The sequence below is a fragment of the Callithrix jacchus genome, chromosome 11 (assembly GCF_049354715.1).
Source record: "Callithrix jacchus isolate 240 chromosome 11, calJac240_pri, whole genome shotgun sequence".
NCBI lineage: Eukaryota > Metazoa > Chordata > Mammalia > Primates > Cebidae > Callithrix > Callithrix jacchus.
Genome location: NC_133512.1, coordinates 50,959,270 through 50,982,597, shown reverse-complemented (window position 1 = coordinate 50,982,597; position 23,328 = coordinate 50,959,270). Strand labels below are relative to the sequence as shown.

General features: G+C 36.4%; 1 protein-coding gene across 8 annotated transcripts in view; it reads left to right on the top strand.

The window, feature by feature from the left end:
- Positions 1–23,328, top strand: part of UMAD1 (UBAP1-MVB12-associated (UMA) domain containing 1) — a 272,067-nt gene that overhangs the window by 171,510 nt on the left and 77,229 nt on the right. For 7 of the 8 annotated variants that reach the window (XR_013523938.1, XM_078342724.1, XM_035254914.3 and 4 more), the window contains one exon: positions 5,283–5,356. Coding sequence is in view for 7 of the 8 variants with exons in the window: in XM_078342724.1 (XP_078198850.1) it covers positions 5,283–5,356 (74 nt within the window). In the remaining variant the exon portion in view is untranslated. Of the gene's footprint in view, positions 1–5,282; positions 5,357–12,833; positions 13,051–23,328 lie in introns of those variants that run through there. The other variant, XM_078342723.1, reaches the window with a different exon arrangement.

Here is a 23,328-nt window from a genome sequence, read left to right as displayed (position 1 = left end):
GAAGTGACCTCATAAGGTTAACAAGAATTCGGAATATCTAAAAGAAATTTATGGATATAATTAAGCATTCTTCATGCTGCACTTTGACCCATTTCTTTGTAACCAAAATTCATGTAACACGGGATATTGACCATTTGTATCCCCATTGTTCCTATAGATATGATTCCAGTTTTTGTTTAGGATAGTATCTCTGACACTAGAATAATAAGCTTCTGTTGAAGAATTACTTAAGCGGATCCTGGATTCTAGTGGAACAGCTGACACCAACCAGTTTAAAGACCCCCTCAGAGGAACAAAATCAGCAAGAGAATACTGTTTCTTCATCTCCCTGTCCCATGACTTCACCCTGCACTTTTCAACCAGTCAGTGGTCTCCACACTTTGGCTCACTCCAAAACCCTTAAAAACCCTATCCCTAAACTTCTCTGGGAGACAGATTTGAGTTTTCTTCATGTCTCCTTAGTCGATGGCCCTAAGATTAAACTTCTTTCACTGCTGCAGCCCAGTGTCTCAGTGTATTAGTCTGTTTATGTTGCTGTAAAGGAATACCTGAGAAGGGCAATTTATAAAGAAAAGAGGTTTATTTTTCCCCAGGGTTCTGCAGGCTATATATAAGGAAGCATGATGCTGTCAACCACTTCTGATCAGGGCTTCAGGAAGCTTACGATCGTGGCAGAAGGTGAAGGGGAACCAGCGTGTCACATGGCAAGAGACAAAGCAAGAGAGATGCCAGACTCTTAAAACAGCCACCTCTCACATGGACTAATAGAGTGAGAAATCATTACCACAGGGAGGGCACTTCAAAATCCCACATGACCCAGATACCTCCCAGCAGGCCCCACCTGCAACATTGGGGATTACATTTCAACATAACATTTGGAGGGGACACACATCTAAACCATAGCACTCAGTATATATTGACTTACCACATGCATAGGACAATGAACCTATTATGGTTTCATAAGGAGCGGGAACCACGCGTCTGCTCCATCACCTACCCACCACCAACCCCTTTAGATGAGCCTCCTCTGGGTGACCCAAGTAGGCAATGGGTTTCACTCCTATCACTGGAAATTTCTCTCCAATTTCCTTTATACCTAGTGCTTATTCCTCACCACCGTTTCTCCTCTCCCTCAACCATCTTCACCCAGTAGATTGGGATCATGATGATACTCTAATGATCATTCCTTTCTCACCTCCTTATATAGTTCAAACATCATCCAGCTTTTTTTTTTTTTTTTGAGACGGAGTCTCACTCTATTGCCCAGGCTAGAGTGCAGAGGTGTGATCTTGGCTCACTGCAACCTCCACATCCCAGATTCAAGTGATTCTCCTGCCTCAGTGTCCCCAGTAGTTAGGATTACAGGCCTGTGCCACTAAGCCAGGCTATTTTTTGTATTCTTATTAGAGACGAGGTTTCACCATGTTTGCCAGGCTGGTCTTGAAGTCTGGACCTTAAGTGATCCACCTACTTCAACCTTCCAAAGTGCTGGAATACAGGCATGAACCACTGTGCCCGGCCATCATTCAACTTTTTAACCCAGAAAAGATGGAAGGCATGTATTTCTCTAAAACAGTCTGGAAAACTACAGGCTGCCACTTGTTTTTATAAGCAAAATTTTACTGGAATACAGCCACACTCATTAGTTTACATATTTTCTATGGCAGCCTGTGGCTACAGTGGTAGAGTTGTGAAGTTGTGACAGAGAGCTTATGGGCTGCAAAAACTAAAATGTTTGCTATCTGGCCCTTTATAAAAAAAAAGTTTTGCCAACTCATCAGCTAAAATATAGGTGGATTTCTTGTCAGTCTTTTAAGTTCTGAAAGAGCTTCATTAGTATATATATGTAGCCTTTATCATTTACTCACTCTAAATAAAAACTACATTTGAAACGAAGAGAATTGCATGGCTATACTATAAGGGCAACTTTTGCATCTTCTAAAATAGTTTCTAGTCTTACAGACTTCATGAAAAATATGAAGAAAACTGTGTGTTTGCTTTGAAGGACCAGAAGGAAGAATAGAGTCTTGCACTAGTCAGAAGTATCATTAGAAAGGGAAGAAAACAGATAATCTGTGGGGCCTATGAAAGCAACAAGGAGTAGTGAAAACTGCAGGACAAGAAAGCACAAGATCCTGCCTTCAGAGCTCCCTGTCAGAGGCCTTGGCTCCTCTCTTCACACCCTGTTCCCTAACTCAGAGTCTAGATTCCTCCCACCTTGGTCCTGATGCATTGGAATCTTTTACCAGACCATAGAATCCCCAGAGATGTCAGGAGACGGTGATCTGCTCCCACTGTGACTTTCTCACCTCCTTATATAGTTCAAACATCATCCAGCTTTTTTTTTTTTTTTGAGACGGAGTCTCACTCTATTGCCCAGGCTAGAGTGCAGAGGTGTGATCTTGGCTCACTGCAACCTCCACATCCCTGCTTTCTATGTGGGAGACCTTGGGCAGGTCACTGAGTGCTTCTGTCCCTTAGGGTTCACACACCTGTAAACTGGTGGGTGGGTAGAGTTATCTTACTGGGCTTGCCCAACAGTAATCAAATATTATGTTTTTTAAAAGCCTATATGAAAGGTAAGGTGTTATGAAACTGTCAGTGTTTTTGTTTTTGTTAAAATGTCTGAGTTGCAAATGAAATTTTTTAATCTATCCAACATATAGAGTTAACTGATATGTGAAAACTGAAGTACCTTATTTCATATTTCTCACATCCGTTTTTGCTTATTTATTGTTATTGTATTTAACTTTTATATGGATTAGAGAAAATATAGAAAATAACTGAATTTTTACCATAATAAAATAATTCTTCAGTGGGTAGGAAAAAAACTTCAAAAATTATATTTCATTGTGACCCATTTTTTACTGTTTGTCGTTTGTTCAGCTTTCACTTTTATGCCTTTGTTTACAGAGAAACAATCTTGCAGATGGCAATTTTCCTTGTAATCAGTTATTGTCCTATCTGAGTCATCGCCAGACATGGCATTACAGTAAATAGTGATTCTGAAATTGCTTCCAGGCAGATGTGTTGTGTAAAGTTAAGAACACTGGCTGATAACCTTTCTGGTTGTTGAAGCAGTAGGGAGAAAGTTTTGAATAGATACACAACTTGAAATCAGAAAATGGCAAAGGAAGACAGACTTTGTGCTGTATGATTTTAACCAAATATAGTTTTTGTGGTCCTATGGATGGAATATTTTTTAAAAGATAAATAATATTTGAATAAAGGACCTTTTATAGTGAACTATACATGTTTTCTTAGAAACACCATGCATATGCGTTGTTAAACACAACCTTGACCTTGTACAGACATTTGTATTACCTTGGCCACTCAGGTTGCTGTGGTCTCATGTGTATGACTAAGCAAACCAAACTCCTCTAAGCATTGGTTTCTCCAGTGTAAATTGGAGGTTCTCTTATCCCTCACTTTAAGACATGGGGTATTTCTTTGTTTCACAAATATGTTTTTACAACAATGTATGCTCAAATATAGTTTTTATTATGTATCATAAAGTATTGTCATAGTTTTACAGTGAACTACAAAGAGAAGTTCATTAATTTATTCAATTAATGTTTATTGAACACCTATTGCATGCTGGGCCCTGACCAATAATAATAATATTCCACAAAACAGAGACCAAAGTGATAGGCTGGAATATGCATTATAAATATTTTGTGGGTCAATTTATCTTAAATAAGCTACCAATTTAGTTCTTGTTTCATGATTTTATAATTTACCAACCTTATTTATATTTTTTATTACTTTAATCACACTTTATTTTTTATTTTATTGCAATAGGTTTTGGGGGAACAGGTGGTGTTTGGTTACATGAGTAAGTTCTTTAGTGATGAATCTGAGGTTTTATTCTGGTGCACTGCACCCAAAGTGTAGTCTTTTATCCCTTTCCACCCTGTAGCCTTTCCCCCAAGTCCCCAAAGTCCCTTTTATCATTCTTGTCAACAGGCTTATGTATAATCCTTTACAATTTTCTTGAAACTCTTTCTTAATTATAGACACTAGTAAACTAAACTTTTGTGTTGCATATGTAGAAATTAAGCTTAGACAAGATTTCACACTTTATTTATTTATTTTTTGAGACAGAGTTTTGCTCTTATTACCCCGGCTGGAGTGCAATGGCGCGATCTCTGCCTCCTGGGTTCAAGCAATTCTCCTGCCTCAGCCTCCCGAGTAGCTGGGACTACAGGTGCACGCCACCATCCCCAGCTAATTTTTTGTATTTTTAATAGAGGCAGGGTTTCACCATGTTGACCAGGATGGTCTTGATCTCATGACCTCGTGATCCACCCGCCTCGGCCTCCCAAAGTGTTGGGATTACAGGCTTGAGCCACCGCCGCCAGCCGATTTTACACTTTATCACCAATCAAGACTCATGACTTTTCCTTACATTAACAAATTTCTAACCATTAGCATTAGTTAAGCCATCATTTATTTCTTTGGTAATCTTCCCTGCTGTGGACATTCCTAAGATGGCCCACTTTTATAGAAAGAACAATTTACAAACTGCTAAATTAGCATCTGATTATAATTTAAAAAGTAGTCTAATAGATAGTCTCTATCTATAATGTGTTAATCACAAACCATTAGCGATAACTAATAAATTAAAATGGATGAATTGTTAAATTCTGCTTATACTTACCCAAGTGTGTTTATGTCTATCCTATGTCCTTCAAGCCAACCTACTCACCAACTTAATTTAGCAGTGTAACCCTTTAGCCAGGCATTAGCCTTAGGAATCAAAGTATTAACTGAAGGCTAATTTATGCATTTGTTCATTATTCTTCCCGCCATAACGATTGTCTGGCATCTGGTTAATTATTACATAGAAACATACACATCTACTCCAAGGCAAATCCACAGATACACAAACGCTTGGGTAAGCCTTATGAAAAACTAATTTGGAGGACATCCATATCATAAAGAGTCTGTATTTCAACAAAGTTTGCCTTAAGTCATAAGTTTTCCAAGTTTATTTGAAATATGACTTGACTTATAAAATGTGAATTTATTTGATTTTTCAGAGTAAATCTGTATGAAACAGGATATATTTAGGTTGTGCGTATATTTATTTATGAATGATATGTGAGACCTGCATATAATTGTTGTTCTTAAAAAGTTAGCTTGTTTACTTTGAAACAAAGGAAATGGTGGTTTCTTCCATGATATGAAACATATAACAAAGGATACTTCAAACAAATAGCAGGTAGTTTGGCCTCAGTAATATGATCAAGTTTTTAAAAAAAAAATATTTTACTTCATAGGAGATACATCAAATGAGCAAAGAATGTCAGCAAGAGGCAAAACTTCGGATGTAGAAGCAAACCAATCTTTGGAGGTAAGTGAAACAAGGTTAAGTCCTTTTTGGTGAAACTGAACAAGTCACTATGATTACATATACCTCTGAGGATAAATAGTAACTTCTGCTCTTGCTATGCCATAGTGCCTGAATACAGAGAAACAAGTGGTCTGCTGAAAGTCAGTGGATAGCAGCACAGGGAGTGACTTCCCAAGTACTAAACTCATTTAGTGCTGGAAGTGGAAACTTTTTGTTAAAACGAAACAGAAATAGAGTCCTTAAGTTAAAACATTTAAACTATTTTTGAGTGATGATTTACAAAACATTTCAGTAAATAGGCAGTACATAAACTTAGAGAGAAAGGCTTAAAAATAATCCATTCAACACACTATTGCCTTACTATTTCTAGCATCAAAGTACACTCCTTGAAAGTATTCTGTAGAAAAACTAGGGTATTTGTTCTTTTTCATATGAGAAAACTATTGGCTCTTTAAGGACAAATGTGAAATTGTTGTTAGGATACTTTTGAATACTATATAGAAATATACTAACATTATTTAATCACCGAAATAATCGTCTTTAAGACTTAAGGGCGACCGGGCGCGGAGGCTCAATCCTGTAATCCCAGCACTTTGGGAGGCCGAGGTGGATGGATCACGAGGTCAAGGGATCGAGACCATCCTGGTCAATATGGTGAAACCCTGTCTCTACTGAAAATACAAAAAATTAGCTGGGCATGGTGGCGTGTGCCTGTAATTCCAGCTACTCAGGAGGCTGAGGCAGGAGAATTGCCTGAACCCCGGAGGCAGAAGTTGCGGTGAGCCGAGATTGTGCCATTGCACTCCAGCCTGGGTAACAAGAGCAAAACTCCGTCTCAAAAAAAAAAAAAAAGACTTAAGGGCAATTTTAAGTACTGGGGTGGAATGATTATCTTGAAATTTGAACCTCTCTACACGGTGTCACAACTCTACTTGTATTCTAGTTGTAGCACGTGAGGGTATTGCTGCATACAACTAGAGGGAAGTCAGGGACCTCGCCAGTGTGATTCCCCATGCATGGTTCCTTAATGCCTAGCACATAGTAGGTGGTTGAAAAGATTTGTTAAATGAATAAGTTAGTACAATCATGAGTTATAAGTAGAGAGTAATATTTATTTTAAGAGATACTTTTATTTTTTATATTTATATTTTTCACAGTGAACAAATATTTTACAATCAAGGAAAAATCATCTTATTTAAAACATCTTATTTAAAGATGTGATATAGGAAGTAAATTCATGAGGAGGAAGAAAATAATCATCTTTCTCATAAAACTGTTCATTCTTTCACTTATGCATGCAACAAGTACTTATTAAATACTGACTATACTCAAGGTGCTGTACATGGAGCTGAATATATAATGGTGAAAGGAAGATACAAGGACAAAGAACAATGTCCAGGTTATATGTTGAAGCAACTTTATCTCTTTCATTTATTCAAACATTTAGTGAGGCTGGGCGTAGTGGCCCATACCCATGGTCCCAGCACTTTGGGAGGCCAAGGAAGGAGGATCACTTGAGGCTAGGAGTTTGCGACCACCCTGGGCAACACTGAGAGACTCATCTCTACAAAAAATTAAAAATTTAGCTGGGTGTGGAGGCATATGCCTGTAGTCCCAGCTACTCAGAAGGCTGAGGTGGCAGAATTGCTTGAGCCCAGGAATTCAAGGCTGCAGTGAGCTGTAATCGCCCAGCCTGGGTGGCAGAAACATGTAGTGAGTGCTGACCAAAAGTAGCATCTCTGATAGGAAATAAAGGCGGTTATGTTTGGGATTTGGGAAACAACCACCGGGATGGTTCAAAAATCATCCATGATTACTTGAGTTTAGTTGCTTAGTGTCTTCTTTTATCTGGGGTGCTACAGCAAAATACCATAAACTGGATATCTTATTAACAACAGAAATTTATTTATTTAGTTCTAGAGGCTGGAAAGGCCAAGGTCAAGGTGCTGGCAGATTTGTGTCTTGTGAGGGCCTGTTTTTTCTTTTCTCTCTGGCTGTGTTCTCACATGATAAAGGGAGAACTCTGGTCTCTTCAGCCCCTTATAAGGGCACTAATCCCGTTAATGCAGACTCTCCTCTCCCACCTCTCACCTCCTAATACAATCACCTTGGGGATTAGGTTTCAACATATGAATTTCAGAGGGACACAAAACATATAGACCATAGCACTTAGTTATGTGATTCATTGGAAATGTCTGTAGAACTTGACTATTTTTCAAAGTTGATTGGTTGATAGAAAGAATTCCAAGACTAATTCTTAAGGAAAGAAGCTTTTAAGATTACAGTCCACAGAGATTTGAAACAAACTCATTATTGTGCTACTTTCTAGTCACTCTATTAATATAGTCAAGTGTTCATCATTAGGCTGGATGTATATACTCATGCAATAACAGATATTTCAAAAGTACCTCTATTCAAGTAGCAGCTGGGCAATGAGAGGACAGTGCTTGCTATCAGAGATCTCACCGATGTAGGAAAAAAAAGTGGAGTGGGGACTATAAATGAGACCACAGGGTTAAATCGCAATGCAAGAAGAAAATAAAATACTTTTAGAGGCTATATATGTTTGCCACAGAAAACTCAAGTAATAATTTACCTTGACAGTAAGCATCTAACATGGGATTCGTTATTCCTCCCCTGTAAAAATACAAAAATGAAAGCACTGCTGAATACTCCCTACCCTCTTTGTACCTTGTTACAGTCAAAATGAGTCTTATTCAGCCTCCTAGATTTAAATTCTGTGAAGTTGATGACTCCTAAAATATGTCTCTATCTAGACCTCTCCCCTGAGTTCTAGACTCTGTACCCAAGTGCCTATGTAACAAATTTCTACACAGTTCAGCCTTTCCTTAGCCACAGAAGAACTATTGATACCTGGCCCCATCACCCTGAAGCTTCTCTGTGCCCAAGTTAATATCACCACCTTCTATCTATATAGTGATTTAAAACCAAATTCCCTGAGGTACCCTTGGCTCTTCTCTTTTCCTCACACTGCACATCCAGTTTATCAGCAAGTCCTGCCATCTTGCCCTCTATATCTGGAATGTGACTGCTTCTCAACATCATCACTGTTAGAACAGTCTAAGCTACCCCTTTTACCAGGCTCCCATCCTTTCTCCTTTAGTCCATTGTCCACATAGCAGACAGAAATATGTCAGATCACATCACTCCTTGGCTTAAAAGCTGCTGACTACCCACTGTAACTAAAGTAAACACTCAGCTCTTTGCAGTGGGCTACAACGAACTCCATTCTCTCACTATTCTCATTTCTCTCCCATCCCCATATCCATCCACCAACTACCTGCCATTCTGTCTCTTGATGATGTTAAGCCTTTTCCTATCTCAGGCTTTGTATTTGCTCATCCTTTTTTTAAACAGAGCTTTACTTGGCTTCCTCCTTATCATTCAAGTGTCACTTTTCATGACTACCTCAGCTAATGTGTCCCTCCCCCCAGTCACTGTCACATAACCCTGTCTTATTTTCTCCATCACATTTATCACTGTCTCAGATTATTCATTTGCTGACTGCTTCTCCTGACTAGAATGAAAACAGACTTTGTATGTCTACAATAGTGTCTGGTACACAGAAGGTACCTGATAAATAATTCTAACTGATCACCTAGATTTTATTTAATGTCATCATCCATCTGCCAGGTTAAAGGCCTAGATGTCTTCTTGACTCCTTCTTCTCATCTCCTCATCAAATCCATCACCAAATCCTAATGTTTCTGCCCACCAAATACCTTCCAAATATGGTTTCTCCTATCCCAACTAGCTCCTCCTCTGGTCACTAGACTATTATTAGATGAGCAGTTTCCTCCCCAAATCTCTTTCTAAAAAAGAACAGCAGGTTTTTTTTTTTTTTACTTCTATGCTCCCCACTAAAATCCCTTGAAACCTGCACCATGAAGCTTAAACCTTGAACCCTGTTCTAATGTCACTTTGTTTATGAGCCCTTTTCTCTGCTCCCCCAGCCAGAGATGACCCCAGTGTCCTCTTAATGCTTATGTTGTCTTTTATGACTTCACTACAGCACAGGTTCTTGAAAGGCATGGTCTAGGGCTTAGTTAGCTTTATGACCTCAGCAGCTATCATACTGTTAGATGTATGTGTTGTAACATAAATGCCCTGTCAATGATTTCTGGGTGGATAAATGAAAAAATAAATAATTCACTTATATTTATTAAATTCTGTTTTCTACTTTACAGGGTAAACACACAGTTATATCTTTTCTCACCATAAAAAAAGTTTTTCTCGCATTTCTTTGGAGTTACCCATTAAAAAATCTGTTAATTTACCTTATTTTTGGTACTCTTACTACATTAGCAGGGAAAAGTTTGGTAACTTCAGTTAGTTTTTAAAAACACACATCTGATTAAGAAATCATAACTATTATGTTAACTGCAAAGATTCAAATTATTTTAATTTTTAATGACTATATAAGCAATGTTGAAATATTCTCTATAATGAAAACATAATTAGTATGGGTTCCATAAAGTTTAAAAATAATGTTTGTAGTTGCCAAAATATAACTCACTTTTCTAAGAACCCTTTGGAGAAGGTGGTTTTTAGTATACCAAAAGAGGTTTTTTTGGCAATAGATTGCCTCTTTATTTTCAAGGAATTGTGTTAGGCACGGGGGTAGGGAGGATACAAAGATATATAAGTCTCAGTGACTCTGACTTATTGATGCAGGAATTCTCAATCTATTCATAGAAAATTTTTTTTCTTTTTTTTTATGGGAGCTGTCTGACATTCATGGAAAATTTAACAAATCACAGTAATGTAAAGTGAAATAAAGTAAGTTTCTTACGCTTCATAACTACGAAGGTAACTGTGAGATTTTGATGGAAGAAGGATATTGTCCGGGGGACTTAAAAAAGGCATCATGCATTAGATGAGCTTTGAACCATGAATAATTTTGTCTGCTTATATGATTCATTTTTTGTGATTAAGAAGCTCCTAGGAAATGAAATTCTTCATTAAGAACATTTAAGAAATACAGAAGCAAATGCGAATGTAAAATTGCATTACACATATTAATCTCAATGACTAGTAATAAGGGGTTAAAAAATGAAATGAGTGTAGCCTGGCCTATGCTATATTGTAATTTTAATGACAGTTAAAATATTTGTTAAGTAGTCTGTAATATTTTTCATTACACTTTATAGTCCAAGTGTATTTCAAAACTGTGTTCTTTATCCAAGTACATCTCTGGACATCATGGAAATTTTAACATCTAGATGGAATTGAATTTAAAAAAGAAGATCTGGTTTGGTCATCAAGTAGGTTAGTTTTTACAGAGTTAGATTATGGGATATTTTAATGCATTTGCACAAATGATTGTCTATGGAAAACAGCATATTTGTATTAAGTGATTTGAGGGACTTTGCAGTTTATGAAAGTGATAATATAGAATTCACTCCAGAAAAATGGCAAGTTTTCAGTATTTGCTGAAGTGCTGTTTGTCTCCTCTTCACTCTCCTTCTTTAGGTAGTTTTGAGTTTCTCTCAATGATAAATTAATTAGTACTGCTTCTACATTGTAGTTTCCTATGCATCATCCTAAGATATCACCTAAAACAGGTAACTTTAGGAGAAATGTCATTGAACTATCTAATCATCAAAGTGTGATTTTTATCAAGTTGTGCATTACTCTGTGTTTTAAGAGTCATTTGTAACTTTTAACAAAGTTCATCATGTTTTTGGTATGGAGAGAGTGAGTGTGTATAAATCCGTGTTTGGACTTACTAAAATTGTCATTAGACTGTAGTATTTGAGGGAAGAGTTACAGTTTGAACTAATTATTTATTTAAAGGATTAGCCGCATCCTTTTCTTTCTTTTTTTTTTCCTTACCCTTCTGGGTAAATTTTGGTAGTGAGTTGTAATGATGTAGCAGCTACTTCTACTGTGTTCTACTAGTCTTGGAGCCTGCAACTTACAAATCAGGGAGATAAACCTGTAGGGGCCCAGCTTTGAGATTTTGCCATTATGACTCATCTCTTAAGAGAATAAACGTTACATTTAAACAAGTAGTCATTCTTTTTAAATTTGCAGTCTTAGAAAGTGTTTTATATTGTGAAAACTGAAACCATATTAGCTAATAATTTACTGGTGGACCTGTTCTTTTTGGCTTCGTAGATACATTTTGGGAGTTGAGAATATGTTAGTTTTAGTTTATAAGTATGCCTAATTTTGGTGACTATAAATTTTAACCTAGTTTTAGAAGATATTTTTAAGTTGTTTAAGTGTTGGTTGAACTTAAATTTCTTATATTTGTAACTGTAATTTTTAAAAAATTTGAACTTACTTTTGATCTCAAAGACTGAGAAATATTTTTACTTACTTATTTACTGGTTTTAAGATAATAAAATACAAAAACAAGCCAATAAAATGTTCCCCACAAACCATAATTCCATTTGTATATTTGTCTTAAGTGATAACGAATTCACATATGCATATGGAGACACATATAAAATAATAACTAACAGATGGTAGAGCTGCAAAGTAGGATTTGTAAAGATTATTATCAGTTGGTGGTATTGAGATACTCCTGTGGTTATACCGACAGAAGACACAGAAAAATTATTTATATTAAGAAACTGTGGCACTAACATCTCCCTCCATCTTCTGTTTACCAAAGTAACTTATTACATATTTAATATAAATTTCTTAATGAAGAGATAAAACAATCTTATGGCCAATTTGTATTATTCAATTTAATAGAGTTGCAAAAATAGTAATTAAGGGAGTAGCAAAACAATAAAAACTGTTTTGCTAAAATTGTTAGGGGCATGATATTTCTAGTAGGTAAAGGAAGGATTCAAGGGACTTTGTTTATTCAGGTAATTTCAAATGCACTTCTCAATTTAGTACACAGTAGTCACTTTGGAATATCATACAATTGTAAACAAAAGCTTGAGTTCTTTTGAACTTGTGGAAGCTGCATTGTCGAATTCATAGTTCAGTAACTTAGGGAAAATTTGATTCTTTTGTTTAATTCTTTATGAAAATTTTTATTTTTAATGGATGAGCAATGATTTGTATACATTTATGTGGTACAGTGTGATGTTTTGATTCATGCTTACAATGTGAAATGATTAAATCAGGCTAATTAACAAATCTGTCACTTATATGCTTATCTTTTTTGTGGTAAAGACATTTAAAATCTCTTTTAGCAATTTTGAATATACAATGTATTATTATTTATTGAAGTCACCATTCTATGTATTAGATTACTAAAGCTGATTCTTCCTGCCTCACTGACACTTTGTCCTCTTTGATCAGCAAATTCTCTTTCACTACCCACTTCTTTCCCTCAGTCTAAAATTTGATTTTCTAAAAATGAGATGCACATTTTAATAAAATGTGTTCACTTTTCTTCTGATGTGTTTTCTTACATCCATTATGTCTTTCACAGAACTATAGGAGCCTTCAGATTCTGTAGCTACTCATTTCCTTGTTGCTTTTATTTCAGATAGTTATTAAAATGAATAAAAATATCCTTGAGCTTTGTGAATCCCATGTGACACAGATTTTGGTTACTACACCTTAAAGAATGGAATAAGATTACTGCATTAAAAACTGGGTTTTCTGTGGAAAGGAATTGGGGATGCAAAGTGGAGAAAAAAGGAGACCAGAGGGGGAGATTTTCAAGAACAATCTCAAATATAGCAACAGTTCTTCTACTGGATGCCAGGATTTTGGCTTTAAGAATTTTTTAATACAACAAGGTATGTAATAAATATATTAATTTAAAGCATTGGGGGTACAAAGATGATTATGAAACTCTTTACTCTCACAAGACATTCATAGTCCAAATACAAATATAATGGATATTGCTATGGAAGGCAGTTTAAATTGGTAAACCATTTTTGGAAAGCATTTTGGCAATAGATATTAAGAACCATAAAGATGTTAATATACTTTGACAGTAATTCCACTTTTAGGATTCTGTTCTAAGAAAATAATCTTTTAAATTCACAAGTTTTATGCTCAGAAAAGATGTCCTATTCAGTCAGTGCAATATTTTTCAGTTTTCATAAATGACACTGATGATTTTTCAATAAAATATACAGTAGTTTTATAATTTTAGTTAAAAATGCAAGATACAAAATTGTATATACAATATGATTGCTGCTATATAAAAACTATGCAGAAAAAGATGATGTAATACATAGAAACATCAAGAGTAGTTGCATTTGGGATGATAGCTATATAGGTTAAATCATTCTTTCCAGTGTTCTGATGTTCCAATTTATCTATAATGAATGTATCTTATATTTTAAATGATAGTAATGTTGGCGATGAGGAAACAATGTATTCACTTAAGGATAATTTTTGATTAATAAAAGAACTATTTTGTATGATAGTAAAACAGTGAAACAATTGGTCTATTGAGAATGATCATGAAGGAGATATGTTGGCACTTTCCTCCCTTGACTCATTTAGGTTTAAGGTCTCTTAATTAGTTGATCACAGAGTACCATATCTTATCACAATTTGTTAAAACATCTGTCCCCTGACATCCAGGGACCTTTCCAGCAGGGAGAAGAGTGGAAGTGATTTGGAGATTATTCTTCCTTATTTCTTTGGAAATTACATGGCCCAAACTTTTCTCATTAATCAACCTGTCAGTGTCATTGAATTACTTATAAAGGCATATATTCACCCCCCAAAAATGTATGGGTTACTGGCTTGGACATACATTTGTCTAAACATCTCACTTCTTTCTTTTTATCTATGATGCTGATACTCCTATTTTAAAGATATGAATTTCTAGCTATATAATAATTAGTTGATGAGAACATGATTTTATCAAAGAATTATCAGGATTTGTGTTCATTTTTTGTTCTTCCTAATATATAACCCTTTCTAATTTCTGATTTCTTTGGGATGTGAAGCATAGTTAGATTATTGCACTGTGTCATTTAAACAGGTAAATTTAATTCTTTGCTGTGTTTGTCTCCTTAGCAGCATAACTTTTGGTAAGAAGATTCTGTAGAATGCATTTCTCCAACCTTTATTTTCGTCTTAATTGCTGGGTCATATAACAAAATAGAAAGTGGATTTTTGTTGGACTCCTTTGTTCAGTAAATATGTGATTTAGGATATGTTGCTAAGATTTCTTCAACTTCAATTCGTAGTCCATGAAGTCAGTGAATTAGATGCAGTGTCTGAGCTCTTCCCTGCCTAGAAGTCATGGCTATTTACCTCTTTGGAAAGTGAATGGGCTTTTGCCACAAAACGCCAACCTTTAAAATAATACTTTAATAGAGAAGAAAGGGATATGAGAATCTGCTGCATAATGAAGAGATTTTAGCATTGATTAATAAAGCTTTATGGCCCGTTGGGTGGGGAAAATTTAATGATCCTTGCAGGTAAATTGTCAGACTGCAAAAACTACTTCAAAGATTCTTGCTCTTGCTAACAGTATCTGTCTTGGAAAATGATAAATTTGGTCACTGGTAGAAAACAATTAAAAATACTCAACATTATTATTTCTTTTAGTCTATAGATACTTGATTTATTTTACAGTAAGATTAGCATAGATTGTTTACCCAAAACACTGCCAAGATAAATTTACTTACAGCTTGCTTATCAAAGTTTGTGAAGGTCTTTTTCATAACTTCGAATTTGTACATTTTTGTTACCACTACATCTGTATCCTAACTTCACTTTTGCTGGAAAAAGTATAATTGAAAGTTCATAATTATGGTGCTTTCTTTTGGCTTACATTGGGGTTAACTAGCACACTGAAACGTAATGTTAATTCACCCTAGCCAGTGAGGCCAAACCATGTGAGGTGTATGAGAACAACCCTGTTTCTATCCAAACTGCACATATGGTGTGGGTAAGCCAGTAATATGAGTTTTATGCAATGTTTCTGCTCATGTACACAGTCTGTTGCTCAGCACCAATTATTCCCTGCCAGAAACCTGATAACCTGCTGCTTTTGTAGCTCTGCTTGATGAAGTTAGGTAGCTTAAAATGACCACAATATTTATTTAACTTTAGCAATCTTAATGTATTAAAGTTATGTAACTACATTTCCACCATCTCTGTTGATCGATCACAATTGATTGCAGTTAGAATCAAAGAATTGGAACCTTGTTACTGTAGTTCATGGAGCTACACATGTGTTAATTATATATATTTAGTAGGAAGAACAAAAATGGAAATTCTAGCTTTTTGTTTGCCAAATCTAGTTATCTGTCTTCAACTCAGATATTATTTCTTTAAAACCATGTGTAACATTCTGTTTATACGTTGGTAGTCACCTTGTTGTCATTGTTTCCATTTCCACTTTTATAGCTTTAAAACCCACAAAGTCAGCAGGGTGAGAGGTCCATGTTGGGAGAACAACTGTTCCCTATTTCCCACAGCCATCGGGGTTTTTGTTGTTGTTGTTTTTTTTTTTTCAAATTTTCTGGTTTTTAATTAGTAGCAAATGGTCCTTATTTTGTCCTCCTTTGGTTTATGTTACCGTTGTAACTTACTGAGACTACATAGAGAGTTTACATTAAAATGCAGCCATATTTATGATATCTTCCCACAACTAGAGATTCCTGTTTGAAGGATAAATTTCATCTGAATCTTCAGGCAGTGGAAAAGTAACATTCAGGTATGTACTTGGTCTAATTGACATTATCTGAATATTCCACCTTGTACCTACTGAGGATTCTTTTTGTGAACATGCCTACGAGAGTGCACCAGCATGAATTCATACAAAAAATATATGTACTTTAGTTAAGCTTAGTTAAATTTACATAGATTTTATATTTCTTTCCAGGCCTAGCCAGCCCCATTCCTTACTATGTGCCAGGTTTCTTCATTTTTAATGAATGTCTGTATTCTTTCTACCCTATTCAAGAATTGAGATTAATTTTCATCTGTACGAGGGTGTGTGATAACCACTTTGGGGATATTATCCTCTTAGGAAAGTACCTTTCACACATCACATTTTAAATTAGTTTAGAAACTGTTATAGGTGTGAGTTTATAAATTTTCTCAGATACCAGTTAGGTAATAGAAAGCCTCCTATATTTGAACTTCCTAATATAAAAGCTAAAAGCTATAATTGACAGCAACCCAATTTTTTTTCTGCCTTTTTATGCCACTTACAGAGGGAGAAAAGTTTGTTATATGCTCTACATAAGAGTGCAGTGATAGTGGACTGAAGTACCATTTACATGAATGAAAACCATATGAAAACTTGCTCAATACTTTTTAGCTGAAATGCCAGTAAATGGTTGTATAACCCGACTTTAAGGGTTTCTCTTGGAAAATAGTTGAAGAACATGCTTTTTATTTGTTCATCAAAATGATCTGGCATTTATGACTAACTCAAACCAACCCATCGGAGAGCTGTGTATTTCTACCTCATAACCTTAGTCCTGCACGGATTGCCCTCCTTGTATTATTGTTTGTTTTGATTGAATAACTCCATAAGAAACTTTGTGTGGAATAACTGTGATATTTATCATGGAGGTGTTGCTAAGACATTGACTACTACATTACGTAGTTTCCCATGTGAAGTCCCACTTAGGTATTCTAATTTTTGATTGCTTTTATACTAACAAAATATTTTGTCTTTCCTGAGGTGGTAATAGTCTCTTTTTCTCATGGCCATTGTAAATTTTGTACCTTTTTTTCCCCCCATTTTTCATTGGCTAGGAAGAAGCTCAGACCTAAATTTAAAGTTCAGTTTTAGTAGCAATTTAGGATCTTATGAGATATGCATCTATATACTTTATTTTCCTCTTACCTGATGCTCCTGTTCTGTATTTTTCCTTGACATAATTTTTTTAAAATACTAAGCAATAATCTTTTACTCAATGTTTGTTTTATAATTTTCAGAATTATTTTTTTCAAATATAACTATGGTGATCTTTTTTTAAATTGCATTTTAGGTTTTGGGGTACATGTGAAGAACATACAAGATTGTTGCATAGGTACACACATGGCAGTGTGATTTGCTGCCTTCCTCCCCTTCACTTATATCTGGCATTTCTCCCCATGCTATCTCTCTCCTACTCCCCACCCCCTGCTATTCCTCCCGTATTCCCCCCAACAGACCCCAGTGTGTAGTACTCCCCTCCCTGTGTCCATGTGTTCTCATTGTTCAACACCCGCCTATGAGTGAGAGCACGCAGTATTTCATTTTCTGTTCTTGTGTCACTTTGCTGAGAATGATGGTCTCCAGGTTCATCCATGTCCCTACAAATTTATTGTGAGTCTTGTTAGTTGCCTCGGATTCATTTTGCAGAGGAAGGGGTAAAAATATATTCTTATATGTAAGTATATTTGTGTAATACTTATATTAAATATATTTAGAGTGTGCTTTTTATTTTAATAGGTTGTAACTGGTAGACATAGCCTCTAATTTTAATCTTTTGCTCCTCTTTCAAAAGTCATAAGAGAGAAAATTATACATAGAGGTTTTGCTGCGAGAATGTTTGTGACATTGGGTACCTTACTTAACCTGTCTCTCCCATGCCTCAGGTGGAATCTGGCAGTCAGCTACACACTGATTTCCAGTGTAATGTGATTTTTTTCACGGTCCTTATTGATTTGAAGATGCAGGTGAAAGGAGCCTCCTCTCTAGCCTTGCCAAGCTGCTTTCAGGCAGGGTATACCCAGGCATCTGCAATTCTCACTGCTTGTCACATCAGCCACTTCATGGTCTCCCTTTTGTATATACTCTTCTTTTTTTTCAATCTTCAGATATGCTTTTTAGATGGTTTACCAGCTGGATTTTGGATATCAGTATAGAGGACGTAGGAAAAGTGTCTTTCTCTCTAACTTAGAGAGAAAGATTGTCTTGGGAGTAATGGTTCCTCATAGTAGCAAATCTTCATAATCCTTGCTGTAGTGTGGATAGCTGTAAGAATGTGAACTGTGTCAGACAGACTTATACCTCAGATCTTGGCTTTTATCACTTATTTGCAGGATTCCTATAAGAATTTGGTGACAATATGTAATACTGACAAATAGAGAGAAACATTCATTAGTGGAGACTGGATTCTATTTGGGGGCAGGTAGCCATAGTGGGCAAGAAGTAAAGAAGGACAATTACTTTAAAAAAAAATACTGAATAAACTAGGTACAATGCTGGTAGGACCTTTACAGATATTAACTCATTAATTTTTATAGATGAGGTAGGCATTATTATCAATATATCTTATAGAGGAGGAAACCAAGGCTCAACAATACCCATTTCCTAAGGTCACACACACAAAAAAAAACAGTAACATTAATAGAACCGAAATTCAGACTTGCGCCTGACTAACCACAAAACCTATGCTTTACATCATGTTGTTTTCCTGTCTCCACTTTATAAATAATGCTGAAGAAACCTGCTGTTTCACTTTGCTTCTCTCTTCCATAGTGCCTTCTATGAGGTCCATAATAACTATCTATTGACTTCAGTGATTTGTATGTAGAACTGAACTGAGTGTTCTGTAAAAGATTGCTGCTGTTGGTTGCTGAAGGCTGTAGAGATGAGGCTGCGAGAGGAAGAAGTGGTGCCTCTCTCTCATCTCTGCCACTCAGAGGTGGGAATGACTGTCTTGGGATTTCTGCCACCAGTGTCCATAGCATTCAAGGACATTCTCTGGGATCAAGGGAATGTGACAAAGCAGCAGTGACCCATCTGAGTGAGCCAAAGTCTGAAAGGAAAGCTGTTAGAATGAGTTCGCATGGAGGTGTGTCTTTTCAAGTCAGAAGCCTGGGAATTATCCTTGACTTCTTCCCCTTTCATTCTCAACCCAACTGATCACCAAGTCACTTTGTTTCTGCCTCTTCTGGCTACAGATAATTGTCCTTTCCTCTATGTTCCCACTGCAACTACCATGGTTCTGGCCTTATCTTTCACATGGATTATTACAAAGAGTTTCTGTAATAGCCCTTATTGTCCAGTCCTACCTTCATTCAGTCCATTCACCCAGAAATCTTACCATGTAGTTGCCTTACTTGATGGCATCAGAGGCTCTTCAGCTACCTGCAGGATAAAGCCCAGTAACTTCTATCCGACGTGCATGGTCCTTCATGATCTGGTTTTGCCCCTGTGTGAACATTTACGTCGGTTCCATGTCACCACACAGAATTTCTTACCATATCTTGAGTATATTCCTTTCTCTTGGAGTTTGTATGTGCAATTTCTGTCACTTCTCTGAAGAACTTTATCCCATACCTCTTGTGTTCACTGAGCAAATTCCTGTTCATCTTTCAAACCCCTACTCAAATGTCTTTCATCTTCAGTGCCATTTTTGTCTCCCCTCCAGTCCTTAACACCTTGTACATGCATTCTAGCTCCTTGTGTTATGATCAGGAACTACATGAAGTGGGGACTCGGGCTGACTCGTCATGGTTCCCTGTGCCTAGCACTGTGCATGGCATGCATCAGCCACTCAATAAACATTTAATGTTTGATATGTGCAGGAACAGTTAGATTAGACAAAGGAATAACTTGTTGTCTAAGTATTGCCCTTAGCCATGAAAAGCTGTAACTTTAAATAACTTCCATACCTTTCAGTGCTAGAGTAATGGGAGTATATTTGAAACATTGCTTTATCTCTCCGAAGTAAACTATTCTCACCAGGTTCTTAACAGTTTGTTGGTTTTTCAGGTTATATTTAATAATTTCCATTATACCAGCTGAATCATGATTCTAATTCTCAAATCCTAAAGTGACTCTTGCCTCTCTTATCCAATTTTACCTGCCACAATGATTTTGTATTTGTTATGTATGATGATTTTCCTCAAAACTTAGTTGTGTTTTGGATTTTTTTTTTCCTGTATCTCAACTGTTTTTGTATCCATTCCTGACTAAAGACATATGTCCAGTGGTACTTATTAGATGTTTCAGAATGTTCCTTCCACCCCCTTTTTTTGAGACAAGGTCTCACCCCGTCACTCTGTCTGGAGTACAGTGGCATGATGTCAGCTCACTGCAACCTGCACCTCCTGGGCTCAAGTGATCTTCCTGCCTCAGCCTCCTAAGTCACTGGGACTACAGGCATGCAATACCAGGCTCAGCTAATTTTTTTTTTAACCTTTCAAGTTCAGAGGTACATGTGCAGGATGTACCTGTTTGTTACATAGGTAAACACGTGTCATGGGGATTTGCTGTACAGATTATTTCATCATCCAGGTATTAAGCCTAGTAGTATTTAGTTATTTTTCCTGCTCCTCTTTCTTCTCCTACCTTCCACCCTCTGATAGGACCCAGTTGTTCCCCTTTATTTGTCTATGTGTTCTCATCATTTTAGCGCCCACTTGTAAGTGAGAACATGTGGTATTTTGTTTTCTGTTCCTGTGTTAGTTTGCTAAGGGTAAAGGCCTCCAGCTTCATCCATGTCCCTGTAAAGGACATAGTCTTGTTTTTTTTTATGGCTATGTAGTATTCCTTGGTGTATGTGTACCACATGAACAGACAGTTCTGCAAAGGAAGACCTACATGTGTCAAACAGTCATATGAAAAAAAGCTTAGCAGGCCGGGCGCGGTGGCTCACACCTGTAATCCCAGCACTTTGGGAGGCCGAGGCGGGTGAATCACGAGGTCAAGAGATCGAGACCATCCTGGTCAACATGGTGAAACCCCATCTCTACTAAAAATACAAAAAATTAGCTGGGCACGGTGGCGCATGCCTGTAATCCCAGCTACTCGGGAGGCTGAGGCAGGAGAATTGCCTGAACCCAGGAGGCGGAGGTTGCAGTGAGCCGAGATCGTACCATTGCACTCCAGCCTGGGTAACAAGAGCGAAACTCCTTCTCAAAAAAAAGAAAAAAAAAAAGCTTAGCATCACTGATCACTACTGAAATGCAAATCAAAACCACAATGAGATACCATTTCACATCAGTCAGGATGGCTATTAATAAAAAGTCAAAAAATAACAGATACTGGGAAGATTAGGGAGGAAAGAGAATGCTTATGTACGGTTGGTGGGATTGTACATTATTTTGAGGAACACAGTGGTGATTCCTCAAAGACCTAAAGACAGAAATACCATTTGACCCAGCAATCCCATTACTGTATATACCCAAAGATAGAAATCATTCTATTATAAAGACACATGCACACATGTTCATTGCAGCACTATTCACAATAGCAAAGACATGGAATCAACCTCCATGCCCATCATTGAAAGGCTGGATAAAGAAAACACACTAATTTTTGTATTTTTATATAGAGATGGGGTTTGCCATGTTGCCTAGGTTTTTTCCTCTTTTTTTTTTTTTTTCTTTTTTCTTTCAGACAGTCTTACTCTGTTGCCCAGACTGGAGTGCAGTGGCATAATCTCTGCTCACTGCAGCCCCCACCTCAGCCTCCTGAGTAGTTGGGATTACAGGCACATGCCACCACAACCAGTTAATTTTTCTGTTTTTAGTAGAGATGGGGTTTTACCATGCTGGCCACGCTGGTCTCAAACTCCTGACCCCAGGTGATCCAACCACCTCTGCCTCCCAAAGTGCTGAGATAACAGGCGTGAGCCACCATGCCCAGCTCTTTCCTCTTATTTTTAAGCAGTGATTCCTAAGGATCTTTTTATGTATATTTTTTACCCCTATAGTACAGGACCTTCTTGCACAAAAATTAGGAAATTGGCAAAATAAGTAAATGACAAGCATCTGAAGATTTTCTTCAAGCCATGAATATATTACTACTTCTCAGAATTTTAAGCCCCAATTTTTGGTGTATCAAATAACATTCAGCAGTTGTTTATATTATGCTATGTCTGATAAGTTATAGGTAATTAATAGAAGAATATAAGATTCTTGAGAGCTGCATAAGTGTGATTTCTGCAGGGTCTCTTTAGGTACCCCATACAAATATGCTGGGAGCCTGCAGAAATCACACTTATGCAAAAGGGCCACTGAATCAGATCTGAAAGAGGAGGGACATTTTTAGTTGGATAAATCCACATGTATATTCCTTGTTTGTTTTTTCCATGCCTGTTGACATTGAGAACCAAAACCAGTGTTTTGTGCTTTCGACAAAAATAGTTTTAGTTTTCCTCTGAAAGAAAAGCTGGTTCACGTTCTGATATAAGGTTATTTTTTCACAAAAATATCTTATGGTTAACTTTGCATTTGCATTTGTTCCATTACCTAACTAAAAGCTGTTCCACTTGGTTAATAAATTATTAATGTCATTCTGTAGCTTCTCATCCAAGTACATTGTTGAAATAGCAGACCATCCCATTTTTTTCACCAAATATTCCTTACACACCTATTTTGGATAAGGCTCTGTTAAACTCTGTTCACCATATCTGAAAATTTATGGGTTATTACTCTGACAAAGATTTGTGGTTAAAAAAATTGTGTTATACTTCTAAAACTCATCATATCAATATCAAGGAAAACAATTGACCATGACTGAACTGTGGGATTGAAGGCTATAACAATGTCTTTTAGAGGTAATTTTCACTCAGGAGAATTTTAGGGCAGCACAGGGCTAAACATTAGTTAACCAAATGAATCAGTTAACCACTGCTTTCCTCAATTCAGTTAAGTGTTAAGGAGTTACTAATGCAGAAAGATGGTGATACAGGAAAATATGAGATCTGGGGAAGATATATTATGAGAATTATTGATTAAATTTTAGATGAATTAGGGACTAAAGCATAGTAACATGAGAATGCTTTATTTTCTGACATATTAAACTGAATGACCTAATCACATTATAAGGATTAAGATGAATACTTAGCTTATATCTCAAGATCTTTTTAGGTATTGATTATAGCATCTGTAATTCCACCGACTTTTTGATTTCTACTTATATTGCCTGGCAGTATCAGCCAATTCAAAATTCAAGCTTGGAATTAAAATTTTCTAACAATAAATGAGAAAGAAAAAATGAAGTAACATTGATTTATTTAAAAATATTATGTCTTTTATATTTTGAATATTCAGATTTGAGGATTGAATACTGGCACCTCTCAGTCACTTATGTTTTACTAATGATCATC